The sequence below is a fragment of the Amphiprion ocellaris genome, chromosome 9 (genome assembly GCF_022539595.1).
Source record: "Amphiprion ocellaris isolate individual 3 ecotype Okinawa chromosome 9, ASM2253959v1, whole genome shotgun sequence".
Lineage (NCBI taxonomy): Eukaryota > Metazoa > Chordata > Actinopteri > Pomacentridae > Amphiprion > Amphiprion ocellaris.
The window spans coordinates 11,789,488-11,810,711 of NC_072774.1; the positions used below are offsets into that span (position 1 = coordinate 11,789,488).

At 39.1% G+C, this 21,224-nt stretch overlaps 2 protein-coding genes across 2 annotated transcripts in view; one reads left to right on the forward strand and one right to left on the reverse strand.

Moving 5' to 3' along the window:
* npr1b (natriuretic peptide receptor 1b) overlaps positions 1–5,932 on the forward strand; it is a 71,718-nt gene extending 65,786 nt beyond the window's left edge. Inside the window, exons 21-22 of the mRNA XM_055013321.1 lie at positions 707–805; positions 1,936–5,932. Coding sequence (XP_054869296.1) covers positions 707–805; positions 1,936–2,081 — 245 coding nt within the window. The 3' untranslated portion in view covers positions 2,082–5,932. The remainder of the gene's footprint in view (positions 1–706; positions 806–1,935) is intronic.
* Positions 5,933–8,638: 2,706 nt separating this feature from the next.
* Positions 8,639–19,988, reverse strand: LOC111568724 (NACHT, LRR and PYD domains-containing protein 3-like). The gene is made up of 11 exons (XM_023270509.3): positions 19,788–19,988; positions 18,372–18,497; positions 18,057–18,176; positions 17,661–17,706; positions 15,988–16,213; positions 13,563–15,351; positions 11,760–11,933; positions 11,398–11,571; positions 11,113–11,286; positions 10,985–11,031; positions 8,639–9,702 (listed from the first exon to the last, which is right to left on the reverse strand). Exons 2-11 carry the CDS (start codon positions 18,476–18,478, stop codon positions 9,143–9,145), a joined length of 3,417 nt encoding a protein of 1,138 aa, XP_023126277.1. The 5' UTR covers positions 18,479–18,497; positions 19,788–19,988; the 3' UTR covers positions 8,639–9,142.
* Positions 19,989–21,224: the final 1,236 nt, after the last annotated feature.

Below are 21,224 nucleotides of genomic sequence, written 5' to 3' on the forward strand. Positions count from 1 at the left end.
CATTCTGATCTCAGTAACATTCTGCAGACCAACCAAATGCATACATGCATTCTAATCTTAGTAACATTCTGTGGACCAACCAAACACACAAAGGCACACACACACATTCTAGGTCTGGTTGAGAAAAGAGAAAGAGAATGTTCTTTATTGTCATTATACAATGTATAACGAGATTGCAGAGCTTCTCCTTTTCAGTGCAAGGAAATCTTAAAGATAGTGCAAAAACAATCTATTTACATATATACAGTATAAATAACGGAGTGAACATAAATAACAGTGAATGAGTTGTTGGTTGGTTTGTTTATTGGACAAAAATACAGTCAACATAACAGTCAGCACATTTTGGTCACAGTCATCACATTTTGGTCACACCCAACCACCAACACATGCACGCACACACACATTCTAATCTAGCAACATTCTGGGGACATACACATTCTCGTCTCAGAGACATTCTGGGGGCCAAACACACACATTTCTAGTCTCAATAATAGTCTAGGGACCAAAAACACAGAGAGAGAGAGAGAGAGAGAGAATAACGGACACACACCGACACACAGACACACAACAGAGATACACAAACACACATACAGGAACTGTACAGTCTTTTCTCTGATTATCAATCAGACTGCACCCTGGGTTTTTTTTCTGTGGAGCTGAAGCAGTTTAATGCCTCATTGTGTTGTGCGTGTCTTTGTGTTTGTAGGTCCGGTGTGTGCAGGAGTTGTGGGCCTGAAGATGCCTCGGTACTGTCTGTTTGGTGACACAGTCAACACGTCGTCACGTATGGAGTCCACTGGAGAAGGTCTGAACTCTGCAGCACAAACACACACTGACACAAAGTTCATTTCAGTCAAGCCTGAAACCTTTTCAGTGTTTCCAAGTAAGTTAATGTCTTAATAGAGCAAAGTTGGTCCAGTTAATACTGATACTGAAATAAGGAAATTTTTAAATTAGTGTTAGAGTGAAGTCTACACAGCTAACAGGCTTTTATTCTGAAAAATATCTTGATTTAGGTGTGGTCAAGATCAAGATTTTATTCTGAAAACATTGATTTAGGTGTGAGGATCACTGAAAAATTAACAACAATGAGCAGAACTTTTTCATTTTGAGTTATCTGTCTGTTGGCTTTACTGTTGCTGTCTAGTTAAAGTTAACAAGTTTCAATTTAGTTAATCAACTAGAGCTTATTTAATCTGTTCATCACTGTTATTTATTCAGCACATTTAAAACAAGTGCTTCTCTGTAGAAAATAGGATTTCAGTTTAAATACTGGGGTTAAGGCGGGGTGGAGCCCTGTGTGGGTCACGTTGACAGTTTTGAGGTTTTTGTTATCACTCAGTCAGAAGAGACACAAAACGACCACAAAAACAAACAGAATTACTGTGATGAGAAATAAAACAGTACAAAAGGACACAAAGTTACTGCATAGACACGCAAGACAGCTAATAAAGAGACACAAAATGACCACAGACACAAAATTACTGCAAAGAGACAAAAAGCACCACAAAAAGACACAAAGTCACCAAACAACCACAAAGAGACACTAAACAATCATAAAGATATACAAACAACCTAAAATGACACAAAACTAACACAGAGACACAAAACAACCACAAAATGAAACAGAATTACCACAAAGTGAAACAAAATTAACTCAAAGAGACACTAACGATTACAAACATACAAAACAACCAAAAATGACACAAACAATGCTTATAGACACAAAACAACTACCAAAAGACACAGAACTAGCAGGAAGAGACAAAAAACTGCCACAAAGATCCATAAAAAGACCATAACAGACACAACAAGCTGCTAATTGGAACAAAATGACCGCAAACAGATGCAAAACGACCACAAAGAGTCCTGTTGTGTCTGTTTAGTTGTGTTTAATAGTTGTCTCACCTCAGATCCTGCTGTGTGTCTGTGCAGCGCTGAAGATTCATGTGTCGGCGGCGACTCATGACGTCCTGCTGGAGTTCAACTGCTTCCAGCTAGAGCTGAGAGGAAACATTGACATCAAGGGGAAAGGAAAGATGACCACCTATTGGCTGCTAGGGGAGAGTGACAGCCAATGACAGCGCACCGCGGGCAGGAGAACCAATGAGCAAGGACATGAGGAGGTAAATAAGGGACAAAGTTAAGGTAGGAAGGACTTCTGGATGTCTCAGGTTGTCGTCGTCATGCAGCAGATTCGACTGATCGCCTCCTTCGTAAGTTTGAACAAAAACACCTTCAGACTCCTGAACACGCAGGAAAGAACCGGTACGTTTACGCTCAGAAACACAACGCTATAGAAACTCTGCAGTGTGGAAGGAACAAACTGAAGCAAATGATGGGGGTAAATGAAACAAAGGTCTGCAACATGAAGGACAAGAACGGGAAGATTTTAGATTCTGTTGCAGGGACGCTCTTTTCAATGTGGTCCAGTTTCATTGCAAACTGTGACCAGTCAGGGTCGGTGTTATTCAGCAGCAGGACGGTGAACCACATGTACTGTTAATAAACCAGCCAGTTAATCTGCATCCTTTCAGTTCAACTCCTCGGTAAAAACACAGTTAAAGTGTACAAGTCACCTTTATGTTGCGTCTTTATCGTCGGATCCTAATGAGCTCATTTCTGCCTCCCACCGAGTCAAATATCTTTCTGCAGCAGAGGAGGCTGTAGTTTTTCTTGGACCCTTGTTTTTTACAGCACCATGGACCAAACTGGGAACTTAAGGGAGTGTCATGTCATTTCTGAACAACATGGACTACAATCAGAGCACAAGTATGAAATGTGAATCAAGGCTTTTTTACTTTAAAGGCTATAGAATTTGATTCCGTCTTTATTTTAATTGGTTAATTATGCAAACTGCTTAACATGCAACTCTTAGTAACCAAGCTAAGTTTCAGAACAGAAGGTCGTGTTTTAGGTGGAATAAACCTTTAAAACCACCAGTCATTCAACAGAAAGCGCTGTTTTAGGAGTATTTTTAGATAATGTAGTAGTTTGGGTGGAATAAAGCTTTGAAGCCTTTAGTCAGCTGACACAAAACACCGTTTCAGAGTGAGAACCTTTAAAACTACCAGTATTTGAAAAGAATGCAATATTTTGGAGGGATTATACCTTTAAACTTTTTAGTTTTTGGACAGAAAGTATTATTTGGCTTCAATAAAGCTTTGAAACAGCTAGCACATGGACAGAAAGTAGTATTTTGGGTGAAGAAACCTTTGAAACTATCAGTACTTTGACAAAAGTTGTATTTTGAGTGGAAGGAACGTTTAAAATAAATGTTTGCACAGAAAGTAGTATTTTGGGTTAAATATACATTTAAACTCTTCAGTCTTTAGATAGAACTATTTTTTTATAAAACAAAAAGAAAACCTTTAAAAACCATCAGTGCATGGAAACAGTTGTATCTTGAGTGGAAAAAAACTTTGAAATATCAATTGTGTGGGGAAAAAATATTAAAACTACCAGTATTTGGACAGGAAGGTTCTATTTTGGGTGGAATAAGCCTTTAGTCATTTGAAAGAGAATATTGTTTCAGAGTATTATACTTTTGAAATGTTAGTTTTAAAATACTGCATTGGACAGAATGCAGTATTTTGAATGGGATATACCTTCAGTGTTTCCTCTAGGATTTTATTCAGCAGCAGAGGCAGGCTCTCTGGGGAGCAGTGACACGTAAACAAATGACACTTGACTGCAGATTTTACTTGTACAACGTGTTTATTGAATGGCCAGTTGAAAATGGCTTTTGAAGGCTGAATGTTACAAAAATAAAATAAATATTTGAACAAGCTCATCTGAAAATGCCGTCAGCAGTTACATCATGGTGTGTAGATATTAGCTTAATGCTATCAGTTAGTTTACTCACACTAGCGACACTGAGTTGGCACCGGGCCCAGTTAACTAAAGCTACAGGTATGTTATGTAATGTTAGCTGGCCATCAATATTTTGTGAATGTCTATTTAAGTTATTATGAGTTATCTTAAGCTTATAACTTTTCTCCAGTAAGTCGCTGCCCTATTTTCCAAGACAACACTCCTCTGACTCTCTGACCTGGTGCCTGGTTGCTTGACTTGACATCACTTTCAAGGCCGCGCTCTCATGACATCAGTCGTATTAAGCCGACGTATCAAAGAGTAGATACTGAGCAAGATAGTTATCCATAGTTTACCTTAGTACTGGCGAGTACCTGACAATGCAGGACTCTGCTGTGAAGGTGGAGATGTGGTGGTGGTGTATTTGCGACAATAACAAAAAAAAAAAGAAATTTGAAGGAGCGGCCTCTTGGATTTAGGAATGGCGGGTCGCCGCTGCTGAATGAATGTAGAGAAAACACTGACCTTTAAACTCTTAAATCCTTAGTCAGAAAGTACTGTTTTGTGTTTCAGTTGTGTGCGTCACCAGTCATCCAGCTGGGTAGGTGAAGCTGTTGTGAGAATCCTAGAAATGTGATTTGATTCTGCACCCTCTGCTGCAGAGACGTCATATTGCATCAGCTGGTCAAAATCGTGGTTTGTGTTTTTCTCTGAGCTGCAAAAAGAGGCAACAAAGAGCCCCTTCCAGACTGAAACACAAGCTTTGATTTATTATGTGTAATTGAAAAGTTCACAGACTGCGTTCACAAAGATCAAAACTTGATTTAAATTTATCCTCCATACCCGTTGAAGTCGCCTCCTTGTGCAGTGATACTCTGCTCCCAGTGCTCCTGCAATGCTTTGAACGCTCGCTGGAAGTTCTGTCTTCTAAACATGTCAGCTCCATCTCAGCATGTTCAATGTTTAGGTGTTTATTCTGAAAGTTCTCACTCAGACACCTCAGGACGTTACAGCAGAACTCTGCATTGATGGTTCAATCCAGGGGGATGAATTCATAGTGCAATCACATGAAAGTTAAAGAAAACAAACAACTTCGTCCAAACTGAATTGGTCCAACATCTCCCCCAAATAATAAAAACGTTTCCAGAATGACACTAAATGTCTGAAATGAATAAATCTTGACCAAAATTATTTAAATTTGCTCCAAAATAACTCGATCTGTACACAAAATGACAAAATTTTTTTCTAAAATGACAGAAATTGTTAGAACTTCTTGATCACGTCTCATTTGCCATATTGAGTGTTTTAAGACCGTTTTTGTCAAAAATGACAAAAAAATTGTCCAATGTAAAAAAACTTTAACAATGACTTAAAACTTGTCCAAAATATTTTAAAAAGACTTCATCAAAATGACTGCATTGTTCAAAATAACAGAAAACTGTCAAAAATGACTGAAACACTGTTCTGAAAAACTTTTCTATTATGCCAAATTCCTGCTATAAATGACTCAAAATTTGACATCACTCAAAACATTCTCTAAAATGACTCGATCCTTATAGAAATTTACTTCAAATGTGTCCAAAATGATATTAACTTGTCTAAAATTGTTGCAGATGTGTACAGAATGACTCAGAAATGGTCTAACATCGAAAAAAACTTGACCAAAAAAAAAAGTGTCCAAAGTGACATAATTCTACTAAGAATGACTCAAAATTTGTCCAAAATGACTCGGTGTTTGTGCAACATTGCTTGAAATTTGTCCAGGACGACAAAAACGTCGACGAACTTTTTGATCGCAGCTGGTTTTCCTCTTTAAAAACTGTTTTCAACAATGAGCTCCTGTTGAAAACGACAAAAAAACTGCTAACTGGTCCCAAAGGAGTCAGACGGCGTGTTTTGCTGCAGACTGATGTATACGTGGATATCGTCGCTGCTGTGTGGAGCTCTGTGGGTTCAGTCAGACTCCGTTAAAGGTGGAGTTTCAGGAAGCAGCTGCACTGAGAGACGAAGGCCACAGATCCTCCTAGGAAGATGTTCAGGAGGAAACGTTCACTCTGTAAATACTTCACTGTGTTTTCAATGAAAAGCTGCAGCGAAATAAAGTTTTGCTTTTGAAAAACTGGTCATGAGCCTCTTTTGTTCACAGTGATGTGCAGGAGCCATCAACACTGGACTAATGGAAGCTTGAAGTGGTACAAACTGAGTCAGTTTTGGCTTTTTTCTGCCATTTCATGTCTCATTTGTGTCATTTTGTTGTGTTGTTTAGTCTCTGCATTCTACAGATATTTAGTTTTTCCACATTTTTAAAGCCTCCACAAACTCTGAGACAGTTTAGTCTCATTTCTGTTGTTTTGTGTCTTGCTTTTGTTAGGGAAGTTTTGTGGTCACTTTGTGAGCAGTTTTCACTTTTTTTCTGTGATTTTGTGTCTCATTTTTGTTGTGTTTTTTTTCTTATTTGTGTCTCATTTTGTCTACTTTCTGTCGTTTTGGGTCTGATTTTGTTGTTTTCCTTTTTGCTGTTTAATTCTTGTTTGTCTCATTTGTGTCTTGTTTTTGCCATTATGTCTATTGTCTTCTTTTTGTTGTTTCATCTCATTTGTCTTTTTTGTTAGTGTTTTGTCTTGTTTTTGTTGTTTTGTGTCTCATTTGTGTCTCTTTGTGATCATTTATTGTCCACATTTTATAGATATTTCCCTTTTTCAACCCTCCACAAACTGAGAAAATTTGGTTGTATTTCTGTTGTGTCCCGCTTTTGTTATTTTACAGGTCTTTTGGGAAGTTTTGTCTTTTGTGGTCACTTTGAGATGTTTTGTATCTTGTTTTTCATGTTTTGGGTGTCATTTTAGTTGTTTTGTCTACTTTCTGCTATTTCAAGTTTCGTTTTCTGTCAGTTTGTCTCATTTTGTCTGTGTGTAATTTATGCCATTTTGTGCCTTGTTTTTTTCATGTCTGTTATTTTTGTTGTTTTCTTTTTGTTGTGCTGTCTCTCATTTGTTTGGTTTCTCGTGTCTCATTTGTGTAATTTTGTCTACTTCCATTTGTATCTAGTTTTTGTTGTTTTGCGTCTCCTTTCTATCGTTTTGTGTCTCGTGTTCGTCACTTTGTCGCATTTGTGTCCTTTGGTGTTTCATTGTTTGTGTCTCATTTTCTTTAAAGAAATCTTCATCTCCAGCAGAAACAGGAAAATCTTTGACCTGCAAATCTATGAGACACAGTTATTGACTGATAGGTGAAAATCCCAGCTGCAAATTCAGAGTGAAAACATTTTGGGTGAAATCTTCAGGGATGATCTCAATAGAACAGAATGAAGTACAGGCAAAGCAGTCATGTTTATGTTGACTTTATTTCACTGGTGGTGCAGCGTTAAAACAAATAATGTAAACGGTGCCGATGAAAAGTATTCATTCCTGTGTAACCTGACAGAGCCTGAGCAGTTTTATAAAGAAGAATGGGGTAAAATTTGACATTTATCCACTCAGGCTCAATGCTGCAACTGCAATCAAAAGTGTTTCTACTAAATTCTGCCTGGAAAGGGATGAATTTCTATTGTCATTTTGACACGAAAGGGTCTTTTATTATAAATTCTTGTCAAAACAGCTGAATTAAATTGATCATGGTTCAATGTTGAAAAGCAATAAAAAGGGCAAAACATCCGAGGGCAGTGAATACTTTCTATTGGCACTGTAAAAGCCAATAACATGTAAATGCAAAAATATATCTACAAAATTCTTTGAGCTAAACTGCAAATTAGTTGATCAATTAGTAACTGTAATACTCCAACCCAGAGTGATTATGAAATTATATGTATGATTTATAGCTCTTGTACACATAAATACACACATGAATAATAAAACACATGACTATATGAATAACTGACTGATTCTTAAAAATTAAAAATAGAAACACATGTATTGGATATGAATTAATATAGATACAGCGCTGAACAAATTTAATAACCACCCATCATAAAAACAAGAAAACACAAATATTTGAGAAATCTGTCAGAAATTTGATTCAAACTAAAACTTGTATTGCTATTTATTAGGCAAACAACAGACTGGAACAACTAAACAGTCCTTATTCACATCTGAATATTTTGTAAGACCTCCTTTGGCCCTGATAACAGCTTGTATTCTTGCTGGCATAGTTTTTATGTACTTTTCCACAGTCTCTTTTGTTACGGAGTTCCAAATAGTTTCTAGCTGTTCCCAGAGTCTTGTTCAAGATGAAGCTTTTGTCCGATCTAATTTTGAATTCAATAAATCCCAGTTCTGTTCAATAGGATTCAAGTCTGAACTTTGATTTGGCCGGTCCATCAGTTCCAGTACTCCAGATTCCTTTTTCTTGGTCAAGAAGTCTCCACACATCTTTGAAGTACGCTTGGGGTCATTGTCTTCTTGGTATATGAACCCACGACCAATCAGGTTCAATCCAGAAGGGATTCCATGTTGTGGTAGACCTTGTTGTTTCATGATACCATCCATTTACTACATTTTATAGTGTCATGAGTCATTACAACAACAGGATTGTCTGGATGTTTCCCGGTTCGGTTTTAACAGAACAGACAATTAGCTGTTTGGGCAAGTTATGCGTCATACAACTGCCATTTTGTGGAATCCTACCATAAATTTCTATTCAGGATTCTTTAAAATGTGACTCACTCTATTTTTACATCTCTGGTAAAGCTCAGTGCAACAAAACTGCCAAGAATAATAAAAATATATAAGTAATTGATTACATAAATGCATATGCAATGCAGCATAACTTAAGAGCTCACTACTGGGTTTATTTTCACATATCAAACTGCTTTAAGCTATGTTCAGAGCAGGCTTTAATCCAAATGAACTGGGGAAGAGCCATAACTGTAATTTGAATGGACACATACATAATCCCCAGTCAAATCTGAAAAAAAAGATTTTTGGTGGTTTTCCCCCTATATAAGTTTGACTGCTTCCACGTTTTATGGCATTGCAAGTCATTACAACAACTGAATTGGCTGGATCTTTATTGGTTTGGCTGTTTCAAAGCAGATGACTGGATGTTTGGGCAGGTTAAGTGTTGTACAATCTATTCAGGATTCTTCTTTCTAGATTTTCAATGGAGACTCTCCTACTTTTAATACCTCTGGTATAGCTAAGCGAGATGACACCGCCTATAATATTACCAAAATAACAATGGTACATACGACGTTTACCTGTTCAGGTGGGTAATGCATCATCTAAGTGCCATTTTTTTGAATATCTCTACAGTTTAAATGGAGACTCTCTCCTTTTTATCATCTCTGGTATTGCTCAGGGAGACTTCATCGCCTCACAGTGATCGCTAGTTTTCAGTTATTCGCTGCTTTTTTTCTCAACTGACACAGCCTCAGCGACGAGCCCTTACCCCACACCTTGAACGCTGGGTAAAGAGGATCGGTGAATTTGGCTTGGAAGGTGTGCAGGTGAGCCAGCGAGCCTCCAGAGGAAACTCTGTAGAAGGACAGGACGCCGCCCTCCCAGTCCAGATACACTGCCACCCTCCGAGAGCCGGCTAGAGGCACCGGAAGGACGACGCTCTTGAAGTCGTGATACGCTCGGTAGCCGTGATCAGAGCAGTGCACACACCAGGAGAGCTTGTTGTATCCCATCACAGAGTCATTGCCCGGCCCCTTGCGACCGATGCTCCTGTAGGTCACTCCGATGCCGGCCCACTTTCCCGTCCACTCCACCTCCCAGTAACAACGACTGGTCAGGCCCTGCTGGAACAGGACGATGGTCCAGTAGTCGAACCTGTCGGGGTGATCTGGATACGACTGCTCCTTACTGCTCCAGCTGACGGTCTGCTTCTCTTCAGAGAACTCAAGGAGTTTGTGAATGGTGTTCAGATCCAGTGTGAGATCACATGAATCTGACGGCAGCAAGAAAGCCAGAGTCAGACTTCTACCAATGTCAGCAAATACACAACAGCAGGGAGCACAATGTTTAATATCAGCAAAATGATTCTAAACTGTACCACCTTGCAGTAATCAGACTACTTCCACTTGGAGTATTTGCTATGATTTCAAATTACAAACAGTTTAGATTTACTATATTTTGAATATATGCCACACGATAGGAGCTCAGAGCAACAAAAGTCAGGACACCTTTCAGTGTTGAATTTCTAATCTTAAATATCTTCAATATTTTGTCCACCTTTATGGACTTCCCTTGTTTTGGACAAATTTCAACTATTTTTGGACAAGTTCGGAGCTATTTTGGAAAAAATTTTTGCATCATTTAAGACAAATTTTCATGTTTCAAGTCACTTTGAACAAGTTTCAAGTCGTGACTCTTTTTGAAAAATTGACATTTGTCCAAATTTGAGTAATTTTGGACATTTTTAACTCATTTTGGACATACTAGTTGCCACTGTTTTTTGGGTTTTGTTTTTTTTTTGCAGAAACCCATGTCATTTTATGCCTGGATGTTATCATGCTGGAATATTCCTCTTTTTAAAGCTTCTGCAGACTGGGAGTCAACTTGCCAGCCAATATTTTGTATATCCACAGACATTCATGGTGCATCTATAAATGTCACTGCCTTTTGCAGTCCTGCAGTCTCATATTATCACACTCCCACCTCCATGCTTCACTGTCAGGACTATGCATTCACTCTGGTAATCCTGGTCAGGCTCCATCTGAGCCCAACAAATTTTTTTCTTGGTCTCATCTAACCATAGACTGTGCTCCCAGCATTCATCAGGTTTCTTTCTGTGCTCTTTAATAAACTTTCATCTGGAAGTTTTGCTTTGAGCAGCAACAAAGTTTTCTTCTTGTCCTCCCCACATGGAGGTGATGCCATAAAGCGTCCTTTACACTGTCTGGGCTCCACAAAATCTTTAAATTCCATTGATAACCTCTGTGCCAAGTCTGAAGCAGCTGCTGCCTGTTTTTTACAGCTAGATTGTGGAAGTAGTTCACTGTCTGTGGAGTCATTTTAGGAGGTCGACGACTACAGTTCTGATTAGTGGTACTATGGCTCCTTCTGTACCTCCTGATTACTGCTGCAGCTGTGTTTTAACAAAGGGAATGTCCTTTCTGTTCTGGCTGCATGTGTGTTGGTAAAGTCAAATGTCACCATGAATACAAAAATATAGACAAAAGATTCTCAAATGAAGTTATGTTTGGCTTCTGCTTAAACTGTGAACTTACATTGCTTCAGTCCTGGTTTAAACCAGTGTTCTGCATTCTGGTTGACTCTGTGGGCAGATAGAAACACATGTTGTCATAGTGGAAGCTGCATTAATCTGATCTGATCTCAGTTTAAAATCACTCCCTACCTGAGTTTGATAAATTCACAGCGTGCCTCCTGCAGAGTCTGAGACAGTATCTCTTCTCCAGACTTTCCCAGGTGATTGTAGCTCAGGTCCAGCTTGCTCAGGTGGGATGGGTTGGACTTCACTGCTGAGGCCAAGAAATCACAGCCTTCCTGTGTGATGCTGCAGAACACCAGCCTGCGACAGAATGACAGGACTCATCTTTAACTGGAGGCAGAAACCCGCCACAGCTAACAAACCCACAGTAGACTTATTAATCAGCAGTAGTAAGTTTCCTTTCAGTGATACCTGAGGGTTTCCAGTTTGCAGCTCTTGTTTCCCAGTCCACCACAGAGAAGCTCGACTCCTGAGTTTTCAATGTCGTTGTGACTCAGATTCAGGTTTCGAAGTCGTGATGAGTTAAAGCTCAGAACTGAAGCCAGACTTTGACAGCATTTCCAGGTGAGACCGCATCTGATCAGACTGAAGTGACAAAAAACACTGAGTTCTCGTCTGGTATATTTCAGCCCAAAGAGTCTACAGTGGTACTCTAGATGTTAATGTACCAAAATAATGCGGGTATACTCTTAGAGTGTTAGCATGCTAGTATTTGCTGAGTAGCACTAGTTACTGAATCTTTATAGAGTCCCGTCAGCTGCAGTGAGACTGACCTGAGCGTCTTCAACCTGAACTGTTGGCTCTGGAGTTGGCTGCAGAGAAACTTGACTCCTGAGTCTTGTATGCTGTTGTCAGTCAAGTCTAATTCACACAGTTGTGAAGATGCTGAGCTGAGAGTGGAGGAGAGCAACTGGCAAGAGTTCGAAGTGAGATTACAGTCATTTAACCTGAAAGACAGAAACGCAAACACAGGTTGTTATTTAAGATCTATGGTGCATCTATTCAGCACATCCACTGATAACATTCTGAACTCTAAAACCCTCCAGCAGGGTTGAAATGCAGTTATTTTTTAAAAAGTCATGAAATGACACCATTATCAGCCAGAAACTACAAAGACAGAATCAGTCATCTGATTTTCAACTTTTTGATCATTGTCATTGAACGACTCATGTGTGACACATGGTTGAATCAGGAAAGCCAAAACAGAGATATTCAAATAAAATAATTTTCTTTTTAAAAATGGCCAAAACGATTTTTGCTCTAACCAGATTTTGGAAAAAACTAAAAACTTTGCTCCTCTACGCAACCATGAAACCATGACTCACTAAAGGCTGGGTTATGTTTTCCGCACAAACGAGCCGTGTGCAAATGAGACGCTTGGAAATCAGCTCGAGAGACTGTGTGACTTTATACTCCATGCAGCGCCCAAACTGCAGGGGGCAGTGTATTGCAAACATACGTCTACCTAGTCTACTCAAGTACTAAACTAGAGTAGAAGAAGTCTGCCATTGTTTATACCACTTACAACATGGCATTTTACCGAATAGTTGCATTTCAGCAGTTAGTTTCAATTTCACGCTATGAATTGTTCATAACCCAGTTACCATGGTGATGAATCGTATAAATGCCTGTATTTCTGAACTTTTGCTGCTAGGAACTCCTGTTCTTCAGCCAGCTTTCTGCATGTCTCCGTCCGCATAGTTAGGAAAACTTGGAGGTGCACGACAGAAATATTTTGCTTGAGAAGGGCTGTGTAAGGGGGCGTGGCTGCTAAAATGACGTAATTCATCCGCACGGAGCTCGTGGACATGGCAAGCATAAAACCAGCTTCAGCTATAACCAACAGTTGGGACAAAAATTTTGAGTTTTCAGGTGAACTGCAGGCAGTGTTTCCACAGAGCAAAGAGAAGATGACCAATGTCCTATTTTCACACTTGGACTTGTTTTATGGCTCTTATCCAGGTTCTTTTCTCCTGACTAGATCCTTGCTTGTGTTGTATCTACTGTCAGATGTATGTTGCTTTGGATAAAAGCGTCTGCTAAAAGCAATTGTAGAACTGTACAAAAGAGACCAAACGGAAAATAAACCAACCAAAAAAGGAGATGAAGTGACTGCAAAAAGGCAAACCTTCCCCAAAGAAACACCAAACATAAATGAGACGGTAAAGACAAACGAAACAAAATGACACAAAAAAGACAAAACTGTGTCTCAGAGTTTGCAGAGGCCGTTAATAATCTATAGTATGTGGAGCCTTCATTTTTTTCTACTGTTGGTAACACATGTGGACACTTGGAAAATGTTGGACATGTTGATTTCAGGTTCTTTACATTTTTATAAATAAAAATAAAAGATTTTTACTGAATTCTGTCATAACTTTCGTATAGAACACAAAAGACATTTTTGAGTTCTCTTTCTTTCTAGTAATGGTTATGCTGTTTCCATAGATTTGCAGGACTTTATATTGCAGTAAAAAAATAAACCTTCAGTAAGGAAAGATAAGACAAGAGCATGAACAAACCTGAATCTGCTCAGTCTTCAGAGAGTGAAAAATGAGAAAATGTTGATGGATACTTACTTTGCTGATGTAGAAGCTTTGATCACTGGCAGGAGCCTCTTGAGGCCTTCCTCTGTCCCAGAGTACTTCTTCAGCTGGATCTCCTCTGACTTCTCTGGCGAGGTGAGCAACACAAAGACCAGAGCCGCCCAGCGAGCTGCAGGGCTGCTCTCGTCTATCATGGAGTCTCGGTCTGAATCAAGGCAGTTCTGGATGTCGTCCACCAGCGAAACGTCGTTTAACTCATTCAGACAGTGGAACAGGTTGATGTACTTCTCTGGATGGAGACTCTGGTCATGTATTTTCTCCTTGATGTACTTGATAATCTCCTCATGACTCTGATCATCACTGGGTTCCACCAGTATCTTCAGGTCTCTGAGCAGACTCTGATTAGACTCCAGAGAGAGTCCAAGGAGGAACCGCAGGAACAGATCAAGGTGGCCGTTGTCGCTCTGCAAGGCTCGGTCCACTGCAGCTTTGTGCAGTTTGGATACAAGCTTGGTTTTGGACGTCGTCTTTGTTTCTTTCATCAAGTTTACGCCGTGGACCTTGTACATCACATGTACGTACAAAGCTGCAAGAAACTCCTGGACAGACAAATGCACAAAGCAGAAGACTTTCTGCTGCATGAAGGACTCCTCCCTGAACACCTGAGTGAAGACTCCTGAATAGACTGAGGCGTCTTTAACATCAATGTCACACTCTCTGAGATCGTCCTCATAGAAGATCAGGTTGCCCTTCTCCAGCTGCTCATAAGCCAACTTCCCCAGTGCCAGAATCATCTCGTTGTTTCCTTCAGAATCCAGCTGTTGCTCCTTGCTGTACTTGACAAACATTTGTGTGGTCTGATGAGCCAGAAAGTGGATGTACATCTGAGTCAGGGTCTTTGGCATTTTTCCTGCTCCTGCTTTGGCAAACATTTTTCCCAGGACAATGGAGGAGATCCAACAGAACAGCGGAACGTGACACATGATGTACAGACTCCTGGCTGACCTGATGTTTGCAATGACTCTTTTGGCCAGGTCTTCATCTCCGATCTTCTTGTGGAAATACTCTTCCTTCTGCAGGTTGTTGAAGCCTCGTATCTCGGTCACCCGGTCGATGTACTCTGGAGGGATGAGGCCGGCAGCGGCGGGTCGGGTGGTTATCCACACGCTGGCTTTTGGTAGCAGATGACCTGCAATGAGGCTTGTGAGCAGCACATCAATCGAGGCTGACTGTGTCGCATCACAACATCTGTCTTTGAAATCCAGCTGGAGTCTGCATTCATCGAGACCGTCCAGTATGAACAGAACTCTGTACACTGTCACATCTTTGATCCCAGATTCCTTTAGGCCTGGACAGAATTCGTGCAGGAGTTCCATCAGACTGACCTTTTGATTCCTGAACAGATTCAACTCCCTGAATGGAAGTGCGAACAGGAGCTGGATGTCTTGATTGGCCTTGTCGTCGGACCAGTCCAGGATGAACTTCTGTGACAACACAGTTTTGCCAATGCCGGCGATTCCCTTGGTGAGAACCGTCCGGATTGGTTGTCTTTGGTTGGGTAAGGGCTTGAAGACATCCTCGCACTTGATCAGAGTCTCAGAAGATCTCTGTTTGTTGAATGAATCCTCGATTTGTCTCACCTCATGCTCATTGTTGACCTCTCCACTGTCGCCCTCGATCAAGCAGAGCTTTGCATAAATCTTTTTCAGAGGCACCGGCTGCTGCTCTGCATTTATTACCTCCAACAACCAGCCATGTTTCCTCTTCAAGGAAGATTTCAGTTTGTGCTGGTACTCGCCAACTGTTTCATAAAAACTGTGACCTAACAGTACAGAAACATCAACAACAAATCATCATCCCCGTCACCAACCCAGCATTTCTTTTGAAGCTATAGTGCTCATATTTAAATTCAATTTTTTTACTACAAAAAAGACAGAAATTCAACAGCAGAGATTACACCCTTGTGCAATGTCACTTATTGAATGATTCGAAACTGTATCACAGTCATCAGGTTTTCCATTTTTGAGAAGAATTACAAGGTTTTTTTCAATTCTTTTGTTCAGTTCTTTTCTATGTGGAGCCATGATGCAGACAAGCAGATGGATACAGTGCATAGATCCAAAACTGAAAATGTTCTGCTGTTAACAGCTCATTGTAGAACCATGTTAATGCAGTTAGGCTGATTGGAAATCACAGGTAAACTCAGTTTAGTTTCACTGATCACAGCTGGATTCACTTTTATTGAATTGAGTTTCTACTTTGGGGTGTGAATTTGTATTGTATTGTTTGATTTGGAGGTTCACCAGGGCAAATACTCTATTGAACATAGAAATAATCTGATTACTGAATGGTGGTGGTGTTTGAATTATATAATATTTAAGTGATATTTCACAGGGGTGATTTTTTTTACATCAAGTGGTAGCTACAGTCAGTTTCTCAAACACCAGCAGTGTCTTACTTCGTTGCAGGATCCGAGGATGTTCATCATGGTTTATGGTCTCCAGGATATAGAGGATGACCCTCAGAGCTGCTTCACTTGTTTCACTGTCACACTCCAACAGCTTTTCGCCAGCTTCATCCTCCTGCTCATCTTTCTCAAACAGTCTTTTGTGTTTTCCAGAAAGAACTTTCTGGTGTGTTTTCAGAGCTTTGTTCAGAAAAGCCAGAGCTTCGGATTCAAACACCTGACAGACCATGAAAAATGTTTATTGAAACAGGGTAAGTGATTTCTGCTTCTACAAGTTTCTCAGTTAAAATAACAACCAAAACTTTGTTAATGATGTCACGAAGCAGCGAGGGATTATGGGAGTTATCATCTTTCACTGCCAGCATTGATGAAAATCTATCTGACACCAACAAGTAATGACGAGGTGATGTTTTAACCCTCTGAGCTCCAAGCAGTTTCTGGGTGCGTTTTTTTGTTCCTGTCACATTTTCCCTCATTGTGGGTTCATTTTTCACTGCAATATAAAGTCCTGCATAAAGTCCACCATGCCGAATGTACACCGATCAGGCATAATATTATGACCACCTGCCAAATATTGTGCTGGTCCCCCTTTTGCTGCCAAAACAGCCCAGACCCATCGAAGCAATCACAATTTGGCCCTCATCAAACTGGCTCAAATTCTTATGTTTGCCCATTTTTCCTGTTTCTAATACCTCAACTTTGAGCACAAAATGTTCACTTCCTGTCTAATATATCCAGCCCACTAAAAGGAGTCATGATAAAGAGATAATCAGTGTTATTCACTTCACTTGTTTGTGGACATATAATTATACCTGATGGGTGCGTCTTCCATCTACTTCCTCCTCTGTATACCGGTTTTTGAGCCATGTTGCATTTATCTTACTGATAAAGTGTGTTTTATTTTCCTCTCAGTCTCTCGTTTCCTCTCTGCTCTATTTTAGAGCCATAGTTGTGAATCCTTAAATGTAGTTTTTCTCAAAAGAACTCTCCGTCACAAAAGAACTTTCAAGGACTGAAAGGTCTCAAAGTTGAGACTCTCGTGTTTTTTCTGGCTAATAAATGGTGTTTTGACAGGTTTTGTGGTTCGGAGAGTTAATTTGCCATCCATCTATATTACTTTTACTGTTACAATAATACTTTGTAAACTAGAGAAAGCCTCACCTCTGTGACGTGTGACTTACTGAAACCAAAATGATGTAAAACTGGTAATAGTTCTGACTCAGAAAAGAGACTAAAGTCTCCATCAGTGCATTTAACAGTATTCTGAAGGAGCCAAGTGTAAAAGCTGAATCAGAAAAGACATCTGTGACAATCAAAAGGAAATCTCAGTTTGTAAAAGAACTTGAAACTCAAAATCCCGCAAATAACTCATCTGACTGCAGATGGTCTGTTTGTCTGTGTGAGGAACAACATCTCCATGAAGCATCTCAGTATTGGGGTTGGTGTAAATTAACTATGGAGTACATACATTTTAACAAGTATGGCACACTCTAAAATGAACAGTTTTAATAAAACATGGCAACCCTGGAGGTGTTGTGATAGCAGACATCTATGAGGGGAAGACACTTAAATGTAGAACTGTATGTTTTGTTGAAACTACATTTATTGACAATAACTTAAGATATCTTTGAAATTAAACGAACAGTAATTAATAAAGTGCTCACATTCAGGGTGCCTTGCATCTGCAGTCGGTTTGAGGTGGTCTGATCACTGAAAAAAAATGTACAAGAGTCACAAAACATACTCCATCAAATCCACGAGTATATTTTTTAAAAAGATCCCTAAAGTGCACTTTGATTTACTAACTTTTATTGGAATAAGCATTAACTGACATTGTTGTATGGAAACTAAAACTGTGAAGTTACTATCTTCTCATTTACGGATGATGATCCACTAATTCTGTAAATAAATGTAATAAATATTTGTAATAGCTCTGAGAATAGTTCCAAACCAAAATAATAAAACTGGACATCAGAACCTTTCGGTTTTGGTGTCACATGATGGATCAGAACTGTAAAATCTCTAGTGCTAAAAACATCGGACAATATTGATTATCTGACCTTCTTCCAGCAGCACTGAGTTCTGGAGGATATTCTTTGGATTGATCACTCCGAGCTAAACTGGCTGCAGAAGATTCTTCATCAGAGTCACAGTCCGTCATCTTCAGGGCTTCAGAGAATCTACAGCAGACACAAAAACAGAAAAAATGACCAAAATGTGACTCAAAATGACCAGTGCAAGACTTCAACAAAAATGTGATGCACGACGACCAGAAAAAGGACAAAAGTGTGACACAAAATGGCCACAAACGACACACAAGGACAAACAGAAGATGCAAAATAACCACAAAAATGACATCAGACTGAACATCTTACTTTGAAGGTTTGGGTTCTGTGCTGAGTTCTGGAGGATATTCTTTGGATTGATCACTCTGAGCTAAACTGGCTGCAGAAGATTCTTCATCAGAGTCACAACCACTCATCTTCAGGGCTTCAGAGAGTCTACAGCAGACACAAAAGCATATAAAATGACCAAAATATGACGCAAAAACACCACAAAAAGATTTCAAACGACAAAAATGTGATGCAAAAAGAACACCACAAGACTTGAATCAACCATAATGTCATGCAAAACAGTCTATGTGAGACATAAAGTGATCAAACTGGAACAAAAACAACCATGAAAAGATGCACAATTACCACTAAGAACCACTGAAATGGAACCAAATGTGACAGTAAAGAGGCCTGAAATCACAAAATGACCATATGGAGCAACAAAATAACCACAAAAAGACACAAAATTGCTCCAGACACATGCAAAGAGAACAAAATGAGAAAGAAACTGACCCAAATGGGACCCAAAAGCATTTAAAAAAACCAACAAGTGACGCAAAACCTCAAAAAAAATGATGTAAATTCGCCACAAAGAGAAGCTCTGCAAGACAAAATAATCAAAATGGGACAAAATGTGGCCAACAAAAGACGAAAAATTACCATGGATTTGCAAAATGACCACAAATAGACAAACAATGGCTGCAAACACATCCATGATGCAAATGACTTATAATTCAAGACAATTTTAATTGACAGGTTTAAATATTAAAGTTAAGTTATAGTTAACTTCTGGTTTTCATTGCCTCTTTTTATTGTCATTTTTTAAAATTACTGCAACTTACTTGGTAAGTTTATTGTTGAACGTTGCCACATAAATGAAGTTCACAATTCGTAATATAAAAAAAGCTAAAATAAAATTTTGTATTTGACTGCAGTTTTTAATTCCTTCACTAGATGTCGCCTCTGATCCACAAATTCTTAATACCCGGTTTTACCAGATTCCTGTGAAGTAAACAAACTTCAAATCAGCGGAGGAAACACATTAATATTCATCTATTTCAGAAATTTTCGTCGCATACAACATTTTTATTCAGAAAAACGCTTTGAAGAACCAAACATTTGCAGAGAAAATCCGTGTAAATATGAGTCAGAATGAGGAAGAGACTGAACTTAAACAATGTTTGTTTTTTGATGAAACATGTTATTGATATTACATTTAACAAAAAACTTTTCAGATGATAAAACTGAGCTGAAAGTGAAATTATTATTCAACTTATTAAGTGAACAAAGCTGCAGGAAGCTGTGAATAAATCCAACCGTCTGTTTCTGCTGCTTCCTGCACAAACACACGGATCATCCTGCGGAACTCAGCTGCGGCTCTTTCACTTTTGAAACTACAAAATCTTTCATTTCGTTTCGTTTAATAATTTCTGCAGTTTTAAAGAAACTCAAACTTACCTCAGAGTCAGAGAGAAATGCTGCTGTTTAGTCCTATTTAGTTTGATCTGGTTTGAACTGATGCCATCGAGTTAACGACGCGTTTTGTATCTGCGACATACTTTCACTTTCTATTAAAACAGAAGTAACAACATGAAGCAGTTGCGGTTTAAAGCCGCAAAGGAGGACTTAAAAAAAACGCAGATTCTCGTTCTGCTTTTTCACTGCAGCTGAAAACAACTGAAACCTAAATCCAGCTGCAGTCTGAAGCTTCAGAGTAACTAAGTAACTGTAGTCAATCACCAGCTCTATACTTGTTGAGTTTTCTGCAGCTGTTAAAGGAAACTATCTGGAAACTTTCTGCTCCTCTACAGGACACATCTTTGTGGTTATTTTGCACAAGACATTACATTTTATATTGGGAAAAAATCCAAAATGTCATGCCTTGTGAATTTGTGTCATTTTGCACAATTTTGTGTCACATTTGACTAATTTTGCGACACTTTGTGGTTGTCTTGCATAACACTTTGGTCATTGCAATCATTTTTGGTTGTTTTGCATCACATTTTGAATAGTTTGGAATATTTTAGGGGGCCTTGTGCATCTTTTTGGGGTCATTTTGCAAAACTTTGTGGTTGTTTTGGATGTTTTAGTGGGATTAAACTGCATCTTTTGGGGTCATTTTGTGGAAATTTGGTTTTTGCCTTTTTTTTGGTTGTTCTGCAATGTTTTGGGGTCATTTTGCACCACATTTGTTGTTTTACAGCATTTTGCGATTGTTTTGCATCACATTTTAGTATTTTTTCAGCTTTTTGTGGTTTTCTTGCATAACATTTTTTTTGCTATCTTTTTTGGTTGTTTTTCACCACTTTTGGGTTTTTTTTGCAACTTTTGTGGCAGTTTTGCAGCATTTGTGGTTCTTTTCCATCACAATTTGGTAATTTTGCAAGATTTTATTGTTGTTTTGCATCACATTTTAATCATTTTGTACAGTTTTGTGGTTGTCTTGCATCACATTTGGTTTTTGCTCATTTTTTTGGCTGTTCTGCATGGTTTGGGGTCATTTTCAAGGTCAAGAATCTTTATTGTCATTATGCAATTAGTTTTCACCAGTCACATAATCAAATTTATTTGGTAGTACTGGCTTAAAACTCAGCATTAAAAGATGTGGACAGTAAAATATACAGTGCATTAAAAAATGTAAAAATATATTCAAAGTAAGAAAATATATATGCAACAGACTAAAGTGCAGCAGTGCAAGGTGCAGTTTCAGCTCCGTCTCGTCTCAAGCTTTTTAAAGTGAGTGTACATGAGGTGGTACAGAGTTTACAGCTCTGGGGAAGAAACAGTCCCTCAGTCTGGTGGTTCAGGTCCTCTAGACCTGTACCTCCTTCCTGAGGGCAGAGGCACAAACAGTTTGGTACCACAGTGGATTGAATCTGTAGCAATGCTGTCAGC